Below are 13,313 nucleotides of genomic sequence, written 5' to 3' on the forward strand. Positions count from 1 at the left end.
CCGACTCATCCCTCGTATAAAACTAAACTAAACTAAACTAAACTAGAAAATAAAATAAAAATCTACACACACAATTCAGATCCTAGTTTTATAATTTAATTTCCGTTGGTTCCACCCGTTATATATTAAAATATTTCTCTTTCACGCCAAAAAAGAATTCAATATAACAACGTGCAAGTGAAAGTGAGTGCAGTAGAGGGTGCAGACAAGTTTAGAGATAGTGTTGCCAGATTTTGTGACAGAAATAAGCGACCAGGTCTATGAAAACACAATCTGGGTAGTGGGCAAAGCAAAGGAAAAACAATTGTCTTGAGAGACTAATGAAAAGAAGCCCCAAAAAGGCCTCTCCACAAATTAGCAATTTAATATTCATTAAATCATCTATAGTATCATAGTATGGGGATCCCTGGCTCAGAAACTGTTGTCAGATGTGGGTCAGTGTGGACAAATCCAAATACATGAACATTTGAGAACCACTGGTTTAAACATTAGGAAACGAGCGTAAATAAGCAAATAACTACAGTAGCCTACTACACTTTAGAAACAAGACCCAAAAGCGCAACCCACCAATTGTGTGTACTGTTGTGTGTATACAGTACACACAACTTTACAGAAAATATAGCCCAAAGTCGCTTTTAATAAGCGGACATGGCAACCCTGCTTTAGAAGCACTTCACCACAGAGCAAAGCAAACCACGTTTCGAAAACGATATCCGGTTAATACATTTAAAAATAAAAGGTTTCGAACACTCTCAAATCTCAAACATGATGATTTATGTGTTGTTTTTTGCACAAATGAATGTGACTGTCTCTTGTCAGTCTTGTGACTGTCTGAGGAACTGTTTTTTATTAGTTCAGGTACGCCCAATCAAATCAAAATAAAATGTTTATGCAAGATATTATTAATTAACTATGAACGTATTTGGCGTAGCATCTATCCGTCGGGTTGGTGCATTCTTGTATCTAGGCAACGCAGGAATAACACATTTGTAGGTAATAGGTATAGGGGTATAGGCCTACTGGCTTTTAAAAGCAATGACATAAAACACATAATTTCCGGTCTGTTTTGATTTATATGCATTATATATCGTTTCTTTCTTTTTCTTTTTTTGTAAATTAAACAATATAAATGTAATAAAGCATTTGCTTTTTAGTACGTTTTCCTTAAACGGTTTATGGGGAACTTCTTTGACGCCCCCCTCCGTAGATCAAATGAAGTGTTCCAAAACACTTCCGGCAACTCACTGCGAGCTGTTGATGAAATTCACTAGAACTACATCAAAGTATCAAAGCAACGATGTTGGAAAACTGAAAGTAAAATATTTATTGTAAGTTTTTATTGAGTGATATTGTGTTGTTATGAAGTTGTATTATAATAGGCTTGAAAACACCAACAAAGAAAACTAAGGGATGCGCTTACTGTACTGTTTTCTGGGTAAGAGAGAAAGTTGTTCATTGTTTCTAAAGAGTATAATTAAACACATCCGTGGCAGCAGTACTAGTAGGGTAGCCTATATTTTCTGAGTCGGGGATAAACATTCACCAAAATGACCACATGTTTTACAATATTCATGTTGTCAATTTAACAGACATTTAGGATGCATGGACAATAAATGGACATGCATTGCATAAGGATAATAATGGTAGGGGGGATTATTATTATTATTTCATCTACTATTACATAGTGGTATTAGTAGCAGTAGTAATATAATGTATTGATATCTATTCTGTTTCACTGGGTCTCCAGGTTTGGCTTGGTACTCAAATGTTGTAGCAATTTCTCTCTTCTCTTGACATGTCTGTATGGCAAAGTACAGTGATGCATTTCAAATGTCAACCCATGTCCTTTATGGCAGTAGATGGAGAACTTCATTCTGTATGAGGAGCTGGGATCAGGCAGCAGGTCAGTGGTCTATAAAGGCAGAAGGAAAGGCAGTCTCAACTACGTTGCCATTGTCTGTGCTGACAAGAGCAAGAGACCTGAAATAACCAACCATGTAAGTCTGCTGGTCTTTGGTCAGATCCCACCAGAGCCCTCTCTCCTGTCATGTCTCTCCCACACTATCTCCCTCTCAGCTGTCCAACTGTCTGTCTCTCGAACACTGTCTCCCTCTCAGCTGTCCTACTTGTCTGTCCATCCTACACTGTCTTTTAAGGACGACTTCGCCCATTTTCAACCTATCTTCATATAATTGGTAGTAGTCACTAATGCTCATGATAATATGGTACCATTTTTTGTACTCGGTCTGTGTCTCATAGGAGGGCTGTGGACACCTCAGAAACCCGCCTACCAGTGACATCATCATTAGGCTTTTTCCCTTTCTTTTTTTGTTGTAATTAACGCGAGAACAAGTGTTTCCATTATGCTAAATTTCCAGTAATAGAATGCCTGCAGTTTCTATTAGCTTGGATTCCCATTCGATGATGTCACTGCTAGGCGGGTTTCTGAACTGTCCACAGCCCTCCTCTGTCTGAGACACAGATGGGGTAGACAAAAATGGTACCATATTATAATGCACATTAGTGAGGAGTTGGACCAACGATATGAAGACAGCTGGAAAATGGGTGAAGTCGTCCTTTAATGTTTGCCCCCCCTTCAATGTCTCCTTCTCAGCTTTCTTAATGTTTGTCTCTTCTACACTGGTCTCCCTCTCAGCTTTCTTAATGTTTGTCTCTTCTACACTGGTCTCCCTCTCAGCTTTCCTACCGTCTGTCTCTCCTCCACTGTCTCCCCTGTCTCAGTATAGAAGCACATGCAAATTAGGTTGACTTATCACTCCTCTAGTAGTGGGTATCAATCAGAACAGTGTTGTTTAACCAGTGTTGTTTAACCAGTCTATGCCATCAACTTTCAGAGATACATTGTTTTGTCTCCTACCAGGTTCGTTTGAGCCATGATTTGAGTCATGGGAACGTTGTGTCGTTCTATGAATGGTATGAAACCAGTAACCATCTGTGGCTGGTGACAGAACTCTGCACTGGTGAGTGACCCTCAATGACTCATGGAATTACGTATTGAAATAAAAGTGCCTTAATTAAATTACAATTCCCGGGAGTGCTGGTATTCTCTTTTAGAGATTTATTGTAAAGTTACTTTCCTGACCGTGCACCCGGTAAGAATGCTCAGAGATTGAGACTATTTGGAGTCGTGCTTGCTTCCTTGATGTAAAGATGACTCTCAATGACACCTGGTGAAGTTGAATGATGTTGACAATTTTTTTTATCTTGCTAGGCGATCAGAGATCTCTGTCAAGTACTGATATGTTTGGGGACTAAAATTCCAAGGTAGTTGCTAGAACAGTGGCAAGAACGTCTGTTAACAACAAACGCCACAGCTTTGGAAACCATTATGTCACAGCCCCACTATGAAGGACTGCCCCAAAGACTTTGGATTGGTTCTGCATTGCAATTTTTTTGTAATTCTAATTGTTTCCACCCCTGTCTTTAATTCCAATGAAAACTTGGAGATTGTCCTCAGTGTCTAGTCTTTAGAACCTGACTTGCCTTAAGCCTATTTTATACTTTGTCGTGAAATGTTGTCCCGTGCAGCTGCTATTTTCAGCATGCTATAGATTAAGAATAAGAAAGATTATGTTTGTGTATAGAGTTTGTACCCCCAAAGGTGTTTAATTTATATTGTGCACCTTCTACCATTTCATTCACCTCCTTTCTTATTCCCTCCCTCTCCTTTCCTCATACCCGTCTTCAGGTGGTTCTCTGGAGGGTGTAATTGGCCAGGATGGTTACCTGTCTGAGGAAGTGGTGAAGGAGCTTGGGCGGGACTTAGTCAGAGGACTGAGGCACATCCACCAATCAGGAATCATCTTCTCCGAACTCACTCCGGCAAAGGTTGGAACATAGATTTGTGTGCTTGTGTTGAGTGTAGAAACAAAGGAGTATGTTTGTTGGAGTATCTTGTCATCATGTTTCATTAACAGATCATCAAAGAAAACTCTCATATACAGACTTAAGCTAGACAGTACAACATGGAAAAGGCAAACAAGCACTACTGTAGGGATATGGTAATGATGATGATACTCTTGACTTATGTTGAAGTATCCTTGAGCAAGACTCTGACCCCTAGTTTTTCATGATGGGCAGGTTTGTGGCTTGTACTGGCTGTCTCCGCTGTGAAAAGCATACTTTTAAAAATCATTTGGGGAAAAGGGCACTTTATCAATACACTATATTACCATCTAATGACTGACTATTCACCATCTAGACAGTCTGCTATTCCTGATTAAATTCCTGGCTAAACATGTAATAAGCATAATATGGAAACCTTTTTTTTTTCTGGTTCCTGTAGATATTACTGGATGGACCCGGTGTGTTGAAGTTCAGTAACTTCTGCCAGTCCAAGGCAGAGGGAGAGACTCTGGAGGAGTTCTTTAGCTTACTGAACACCTCTGAGCAGACGGGGGGAGGAGGAAGAGGAGGAGCAGATGAAAAGAAGAACCCAGACATGAACGACAGGAGGAAAAGAATTCAAGGTCAGAGAGACTTCCTCTAAATTCCTCTTTTCTCTTCCCCTTATCATTTTGATAAGTGACATACAGTATACTGTGTGTGTGTGTGTGTGTGTGTGTGTGTGTGTGTGTGTGTGTGTGTGTGTGTGTGTGTGTGTGTGTGTGTGTGTGTGTGTGTGTGTGTGTGTATATATATATATATATATATATATATATATACTTATGAAAACATATTCAATGGGCAGTATTATGCGTGTCTTAAGTACCAGGTCTTATTACTTAACTTAAGACCTGGAGGCGTGATCAATGCCATTTGGCTATTCTGAGTGGCCAAACAGCATTGACCACGCCTCCAGGTCTTAAGTTAAGTAATAAGACCTGGTACTTAAGACACGCATAATACTGCCCAATGTGTATTAATCAAGGGTCTCCCCAACTCTTCAGATCTTTAGTAAATAGATATATATATATATTTTTATATATATTTTCAGGTGTGTTGCCAATTTCAGCCAGGAAAGAGCACCCATTTTAATTTGTTTAGTAGTTTCCAGTTCCAATTTTGTGTCATCACTTTTAAATTAACTTGTTTATCCTGTGTGTGTGTGTGTGTGTGTGTGTGTGTGTGTGTGTGTGTGTGTGTGTGTGTGTGTGTGTGTGTGTGTGTGTGTGTGTGTGTGTGTGTGCGTGTGTGCGTGTGTGTGTGTTATCAGGCTGTCCACTCTATACGGCTCCAGAGGTGTTGGAAGGAGCAGAGACCAGCTGTAGCTCAGATCTGTGGGCTCTGGGCTGTGTACTTCACTACATGTACACTGGTACACGTATACAGTAACATACACACATACCATGTACTTTACTACATGTACACTAGTACATGTATGTATAACATACACACATACTTTACATACAACATACCCAATACCTTGTATCTCCATTTTTCAACTTTTTTATGTTATTAAATATTAACGCATTGTGATGCGATGCATTGATATTCTTTGAACTGTTTGGAACACACATTATTTTTTCCATTTACTGATATGTAACGGTTTTGGACATACAACGTTTCTGCCCAACAACAACAACGATAATATGCATTAGTGTCTTTGTGTTAAACGTGACACATATAAACTGAATAAACAACACATCATAACTACAGAATAGAATAACCTACACAATACTGGACTAAAGAAATTATTATTCTCTTTCAGGTAAACCTCCTTTCTATTCAGACAGCTACACTGAACTGACCGACATGATTTTACACAAGGAACCACCACCCGCTAGACAGACAGGTAAGCACGCACGAACGCACGCACGCACGCACAGGTGCCATAGGTCAAAGAAAGTTCCTATGAAACCCCATAGTTGTTAACTGTAACTTAGTATCCTGTTGAATAAAAATGTATATATTAAATATGAAACTGTCTATCTGTTGAAGGATCATCCAGTCCACCCAGTGAAGAGTTTCAGAGACTTCTAAAAGGCTTGCTCATCAAGGACAAGGATAAGAGGTCAGTTTAAATATTACTATTACTACCACTACAAATGGACCTGTAAGAGTCCATTTGGTTCTCAGAGTTACAGACCGGTAAGGGTCCATCTGAAACCAACTCAAGGAATCCAGAAGGTCCCTGGACCCCACTTTGAGAACCACTGCTGTGGTGAATGTCACAGTTTTGGTGGGTGGTTTCTTAGGATTGTAGAATTCACTGTTGTGTCTACATTTAGTGCCATGTCGCTTAATGACTCCAACCACTAGTTTTTCACATGACCGGGTTTACTAACCACACCTCTGGTTTAACTAACCCCTCTTCTGGGTTAACTAAGCAGTAACAACATGACTGTGCTTACTAACCACAACTCTGTGTTAACCATTAACTAATGTACCAGACTGCTGGCTTACATCCTTAATTAGCTTGGAATTCACAGTCTGATGGCTTTTTAATGGCTCTTGTTTTTGTGCTTTAAGGATGGGATGGCCAGAGTTACTGACCCAGCCCTTCTGGTCACAAATACTGGAGGAAGAGGATGAGGATGGGGAAGGAAGTGACGTTTCTGACGACTCCATCAACCCAGGGTGGGTCGGCAAATTCCTTTGTGTTGTGTTCTTCTGGAACTCACGTTTACTCAAGTTTACTGCAGGAATTTATAGAACTGATATCCAAAAGAATGGCAAAAAAGTCCCCCACAGAGACCATACAGTATACATGAATGTTTCACAGTCCCGAGACTCCCGACACAACACAGAAGAACTGTGACTAAACAGTGCACTCCTAAAATGTAACTGTTATGGGAACAGTGGTGCTCAGTTCATTCCAGAAATCTTCCAGATGCTACATTAGACATTAAGCAGGCCTGTCCGCTAAGGAACTTTACTTCTCAGCTTGGTTTGTTTACAGAGATGGCTTGGCAGTGTACAGTATGTCCTGTCGTACTATATACTGTATACTATGGACTATGGAGAGTCCTGTATTATGGCCATATACTTTGATGCAGGTCCTGCGTTAACCACTGCATTTTGGTCGTCACTGCCCAAAGTACTAAAACAAAGTACTAAGTACTAAGACAAGGACATTTAATGTCCTTGTCTGAAATCTCACACTGGGCGATAAAATGGTAGTGTTTATGAATTAGGCCTCTTTTCCTGCTATTGTTGGTCCTCAGCTACAACAACAAGACTGGACTTTTAAATGATGGCATCAGGCCAGGCCAGGCACTGCCAACTCCAACACACACAGGAGGTCACATTAGGAGAATGTGACAGTGCACGCACGTACACGCACGCACACACGCACGCACGCACGCACGCACGCACGCACGTCGCACACACACACACACACACACACACACACACACACACACACACACACACACACACACACACTTGACGAAAAGGTCTAAATATATTACATGCAGCATGTAATAGTAGCAACAGTAGCATGATGCTACTGTTGCTTAGTATTGCACCACCAGTGAGCGCCCTACTGACACTACACTACATGGACATACAGGGCTAATGACACCAAGGTTGCAAACTAGCACTTTCATAAGCTGCCCAGATATACTGGCGTCCATTAATAGATGATATTAATGAATACCATGAAACTGTCAGCCGGATGTAAATTACTAGTTACCTAGAAACTTGTGGACCAGGGGTTTGAGGCCAAAATGGCTGCCCAGTGATGTCCAATCTTTATTTTCGTGCAGTTCTTGCGACTGGGGTTAAGTGCCTTGCTCGTGGGCATACGGACGCTAGTTGTGGATGGAGTGAAGAGTCTCCGAATTGTCCAGCGGACCTGGCGATTTGAACTGAATCGTGTCTCACAAATCCATGTGTCCTATTTCTGTGGCGTGGTAACTGTGTGCTTTGTTCATCATCAGCTATCCCCACAGGCAGCACGAGGCCATTGTCGCTGCCCCTCCAGAGAGACAGACTGACAGAACGTCCACATGCACACACCCCTCAGTGAGAGGTGAGAGAGGAGACAGGACAAGGCCACCCGGGGCGGGGCAGAACTGTCACACGCTGTATCACAAGTCGTTTACACTCGGTAATGTCTGTTACATGTTTGTCTCACACAGTGTTGATTTTGACAGCAAATTTTGATTTTTGTTTTAGTCATAGTCCCTTGAATAGTTTTCATTTAGTTTTTGTCACATTTTAGTCACCCGGAATGTTTTAGTGTTAGTCTAGTCTAAGATTTTAGTCGACTAAATCTACAGTTGATTTAGTCGACTAGCATGTATTTTGGCGGGCCTTGATGCCTTCGTAACGACTGATATTACACTTGCTGAAAATAGCAGATCTACAAGCTCAGAGCTTGTAGATCTGCTATTTTCAGCATTCAACCAAGTGTAACATGACTTATACTGGATCTCTTCCACTCTTCCACTAGTCCCTTCCTAACATTTTAGTCTAGTTTTTATTTGTTGACGAAATTGTCAATATATTTAGTCTTAGTTTTAGTCATTATGGCTTAGTTTTAATTTGGTTTCCATTTAGTTTTTGTCAGTGAAAAAAGGTAGTCAACGAACATTTTTTGTCATTAGTCGACGAAATAAACACTGGTCTCACATCACATCTATATCCCGCATCATACTGTGGTATAGTCATCGAAGTAGATGAAATCAGATGGTGTGTGACTGGAATGAAAACCCACACTTACTCACCCTCCCTTACTAATCGCTAATCACCAGTATGTTCTTATCAGGACCATGCAATGGAGGCAAAGACAGACATTTCCACATACTGCCTAGTGCCTACTGGGAGTAGGCGACTAGGAAATGCGGACGTGAAATTACTGCCGCCGAAGCGAAAACATTGTGAAACTGACATGGCCGGTTAAGACTGATATGAGGTTAGGGGGTTTGCGTGGCTGGTTAAGACTGAGGTCAGGGTTAGGTTAAGGCCTGTAAGCACCGCAAATCGGGCTAAAATCAGGCTTAAAATCGGGTTAGTAAGGGGGTTAGTAGGGTTAGTAATGGTCGGACAACGCGACCAATGCCACGTCGGACAATGGCTGACAACAACGTCAATATGTGGAAATGTCCATACTGGCTGCATTGCATGCTGTTGATAAGGGCTGATGACGGAGATTAAACCATCTGATAACATCCAAAGCCGCTAATTCGTGAATGTGTGATTTTGTGTCCTCCAGATAGCGTGTCAGAGCTGAAACCGAAGCATGTGGATAAAGACAACACTGAAGCTTTCTTTCTGAGGTACAAAAACATCTTACGCTTCTTGTCCCAACTGGAGACAAGATGCATGTTATTCTGCTAAAGACAGACATTCCTGAGAGGGAGACGTAACGGGGGACACCTCATATAGGCCAGTCAATCTAAGCTAAAAAGGGGCGTGTCCTTGCCCAAATGTGCCCAAATGTGATGACCTCATCACATTTGTGAAGACGGCTACGGCCGTTTTTAGCCCAAGGAGTATTTTTCGTGCAAAACTAATGCTTGCAATTGATTCAGAATCAGAACCATGAATAACCCCTAGTTTGACATGTCACATGATACTTAAATCATACTTAAAGCATAATTCAAATTAGATTTTTTTTACCATATAGGTTTTCAATGGTACCCCAACGTTCAACCCCTGAATTTACCATGATCCAAAATAATCAATGTTTAATATGTTATTTGGATGACCCTAAGAATCATAAAAAACCTTGAACGATTACTATTGCAATTTCTTTTGGGTCAAATCTTAGATTGACTGGTCTAATATGTGTCTGACTCTCTCCCTCTCAGATTTCTCTCTGTCTCTCCTACACTGTCTCACTCTCAGTTCTGCTATTCTATCCCCTAATAGGTTCCCCCCCCCCCCCCCCCCCCCTCCACGTGCACACACACACACACACACACACACACACACACACACACACACACACACACACACACACACACACACACACACACACTTTGTGACACATATTGAAAGGTTTTAGACTAACTCCAAACAGAGAAGGCCTCACCCCTGGTTTAGAAACACTGCCCTAAGGAATAGAAGTCTGACACAACTGACAAATGAATGTGTATTCTTAACTCTACAATTCATTTATCAAAATCAATGCACTAAAAATAAAACGTGCCGCTTTTCTGTAGCCTACATCTGAGTTGTGGCTGTGTTTTATGTCCAGCAGGTCTCATACATCTTCTGGGAGGAAGAGCAACGGACCAGACAAGGATTCCAATAACTTTTAATAATAAGGTTGATATGAAGCTGCTCTTTATATATATTTGTGCCTATATATTAAATATATATTTAATTAGACTGTTTTCTGGTTTGATTTTGCACCTCAGAATGATAAAATGTACAATAATAAAGGCAAAGAAAAATACCCAAACTTGGACAATACAGTTTACATTCAGTTTTAAATTACCTGACAGTCTAGCTGCTGTCATTGAGTAATAATGTATTCATTTTGTTAGTTATATCTGTCTTGTAATTTATTTATTTATCTGCTGTTCTCTGCTGCCCTAAACATATCACTTGACTCGAAGAGGACATATCATATCTTTACTGCCAAGAGTTTAATTAAAAGGCACCGGAGGATTTTCTCTGTACAACTTTATACCAGTAGGGGGCATTGCAGGACAGGAAGAATATGGCGAATCAACGAGATTTGACCACAAAGTATGATTTTCATCACCACACACAGGGAAATGTGTAATAATACACACACACGAACACACACACACACTGTACACATACCTGATCATTTGGGGTCAGGTCTGTGTATGTGTCATTTAGAAAATGAGTGCAATGTTAAAATGTTTTGTTAATGCCGTTTTATTCTTCCATTAGTGTGTGTGTGTGTGTGTGTGTGTGTGTGTGTGCGTGCGTGCGTGCGTGCGTGCGTGCGTGTACATGTTTTTAAATGTATTTTTAGACAGGACGTTGAGGGTAGAGAGGGGGACCAGCATGACATGCAACACAGCTCTGCTGGTGAATGGAACAGCAGAATGACAACAGAGTGGCCTGAAGAACAGATTGACAATAGAGAATGATAACAGAAGAGTAGGGTGAGAAACACTGGTGGACTGACAGTAGATACTGCTACTCCTGGTCAAGTATTACTCAAGTGAAAGCTGCTCAAATTTCTACTTGAGTTAATGTACTGGAGTAGGCCTACTTGCTTTAAGGACCACTTTTTCTCACCCATTTTCATATAATTGGTCCTCACTAATGCTCATTGTAATTGGCATATTGGCACCATTTATGTACTCACTCTGTCTCATTGGTGGGACATGGACAGTTCTGAAACGTGCCTGCCAGTGAACAAGGGGGTCTTGTGGACTCCCTTGAAAACGAGATGGTTAATAATAATAATAATAATATCTGGGACTTATATAGCGCTTTTCTTAATACTCAAAGACGCTTTACATGTGTGGGGGCCAGGAGAGGAACATAAGAAAAGGACAACTTTATTAGAAAACAAGTAAAATAAGAATAAAAACCAATAAAAACAGTACATGTAACAAGTTAAAAATACATCAGCTAGGGAATGCAGTTCTGAACAGGTGGGTTTTCAGTGCGGTTTTGAAGGTGGGGGGTGAAGGGGCATCTCGGATGTGTTTGGGGAGAGCATTCCAGAGGGTAGGGGCGGCCACAGAGAAGGCCCTGTCGCCCCAGGTTTTGAGCCTGATCTTCTTGGGGATCACAAGGAGGCCGGCGTCGCTGGACCTGAGGGAGCGGGATGGTGCGTGTGGCTGGAGGAGAGCAGAGAGGTAGTGGGGAGCCAGGTGGACCTGAGGGAGCGGGATGGTGCGTGTGGCTCGAGGAGAGCGGAGAGGTAGGGGGGAGCCAGGTGGACCTGAGGGAGTGGGATGGTGCGTGTGGCTTTAGGAGAGCGGAGAGGCAGGGGGAGCCAGGTTGTGCAGTGATTTGTAGGCTCATCTCAAGGGATTGTTCCTAATAAGACAACATCACATTGACGGGGGATTCCAAGCTAATATAAACTACAGCATGTCTCTTCCTGGACAGATAGCATGCTGAAATTGTTTATTCTTGAATTAATAAAAAGAAAGTTGTTTGAAATGACCAAACCTGCCTAATGATGATGTCACTGGTGGCGATTAGACAGAAATGGTGCCTCTTATAATGAGCATTAGTGAGCAACCAATTATATGAAGATACCGGTAGGTTGGAAATGGGTGAAGTATTCAAAAATACAAATTACAAACTAGTTTTTCCATAAATGTTCAAGACATATCGATAAAGGTGAAAATAGCGGATGCAACGTTGTGAGCTCGTAGAACTGCTAATAATATCACTATGTATACTATAGGGCTTAAGAAGTGGTTAGAGCTAGTTCAACCTAAGACCTTCAATAAGATGAAGGCAATGATTCATTAATTGATAAATACAGATGTTAAAGACATGAATGAAGTAGTATGTATACAATTATGTTTAATAGATGCGTACAAATATGTTTGATATGATATAACACTTTGGCGTGGGCCCCACCACAGGAGGAGAATCCTGATGGAAGGCAGGATTCCGGAGCCCATCCTCGTAGATAGGGCCAACTTGATGGTGCCAGCTGATTTTGTGGTGTCGGGAAGGTGACCTGAACAGAGAGCATACGTGACTCAGTGAGACAAGAAAGGAGTCCTTTTAAAGGGTATCTGCCAATCGGCACAACTGATCAGATTGGAGCAGGACTAATGGGGTGATTGAGTTGATAGGTGATGAATGAATGACAGGTTTCTAGGTCTCAGTTGAATTTTCGTATTTAACTAACATTTGTTTTTAGTTTTGTTTAACTTTTTAAAGTGGTTATTGTTTTTTTTTAAACATTAATCGTATTACTGCGACTGATAGTGACCCCTAATAAGTCGATCAAGCCTGGGAGATAAAACTAACTTGCACAATAAAAAGACTTGCGTCCAAACAAAGGCTAATTATTTTTGATTTTTGAAGAGATATGCCTGCTGTAGTTCTAGCAGTGACTGAGATAACAGACTGAAAGACAATGAGATATGCCTGCTGTAGTTATAGCAGTGACTGAGATAACAGACTGAAAAACAAGCAGCCACGCCCGGCAGCCGGTGAAAACTAGAGTTCTTAACAGGCCCGAAAATTAAGGCCCGGCCCTACCTGGGCCCCCATCAAACCCTGTACACACAAGACACTGCCCCCGCTGCCACCCATAGATCTCCATATATGGAGCTGACCTAATCATGTGATTTTTCCCTTCATATAAATGTAGTGGAGTCAATATCTTCTATCTACTGTATCAACAGAGTGAAGAAAAGAGTGATGAGGATCTTTCTTAATGCAATGCCGTTGGTTTAAAAGGAGTTCTGTCAAGGAGCCTATAGCTTCAATCCTTTGATCAC

The 13,313-nt window shown here is 41.2% G+C and overlaps 1 protein-coding gene across 7 annotated transcripts; it reads left to right on the forward strand.

Moving 5' to 3' along the window:
* Positions 1-1,219: 1,219 nt before the first annotated feature.
* ulk4 (unc-51 like kinase 4) lies at positions 1,220-10,214 on the forward strand. 7 transcript variants are annotated; one of them, XM_079504700.1, is made up of 12 exons: positions 1,220-1,328; positions 1,857-1,997; positions 2,882-2,981; positions 3,710-3,849; positions 4,307-4,490; positions 5,177-5,278; positions 5,672-5,755; positions 5,902-5,974; positions 6,433-6,540; positions 7,845-8,014; positions 9,122-9,185; positions 10,109-10,214. In XM_079504700.1, the coding sequence occupies exons 2-12, from the start codon at positions 1,860-1,862 to the stop codon at positions 10,170-10,172; spliced, it is 1,227 nt and encodes a 408-aa protein (XP_079360826.1). In that variant the 5' UTR covers positions 1,220-1,328; positions 1,857-1,859; the 3' UTR covers positions 10,173-10,214. The 7 variants fall into 7 exon arrangements, with proteins under 7 accessions (XP_079360826.1, XP_079360830.1, XP_079360831.1 ...); XM_079504704.1 differs by having other exon boundaries at positions 10,112-10,214; XM_079504705.1 differs by having other exon boundaries at positions 7,845-7,936.
* Positions 10,215-13,313: the final 3,099 nt, after the last annotated feature.

This window comes from Electrona antarctica (genome assembly GCF_951216825.1).
Source record: "Electrona antarctica genome assembly, chromosome: 6".
Classification (NCBI taxonomy): Eukaryota; Metazoa; Chordata; class Actinopteri; order Myctophiformes; family Myctophidae; genus Electrona; species Electrona antarctica.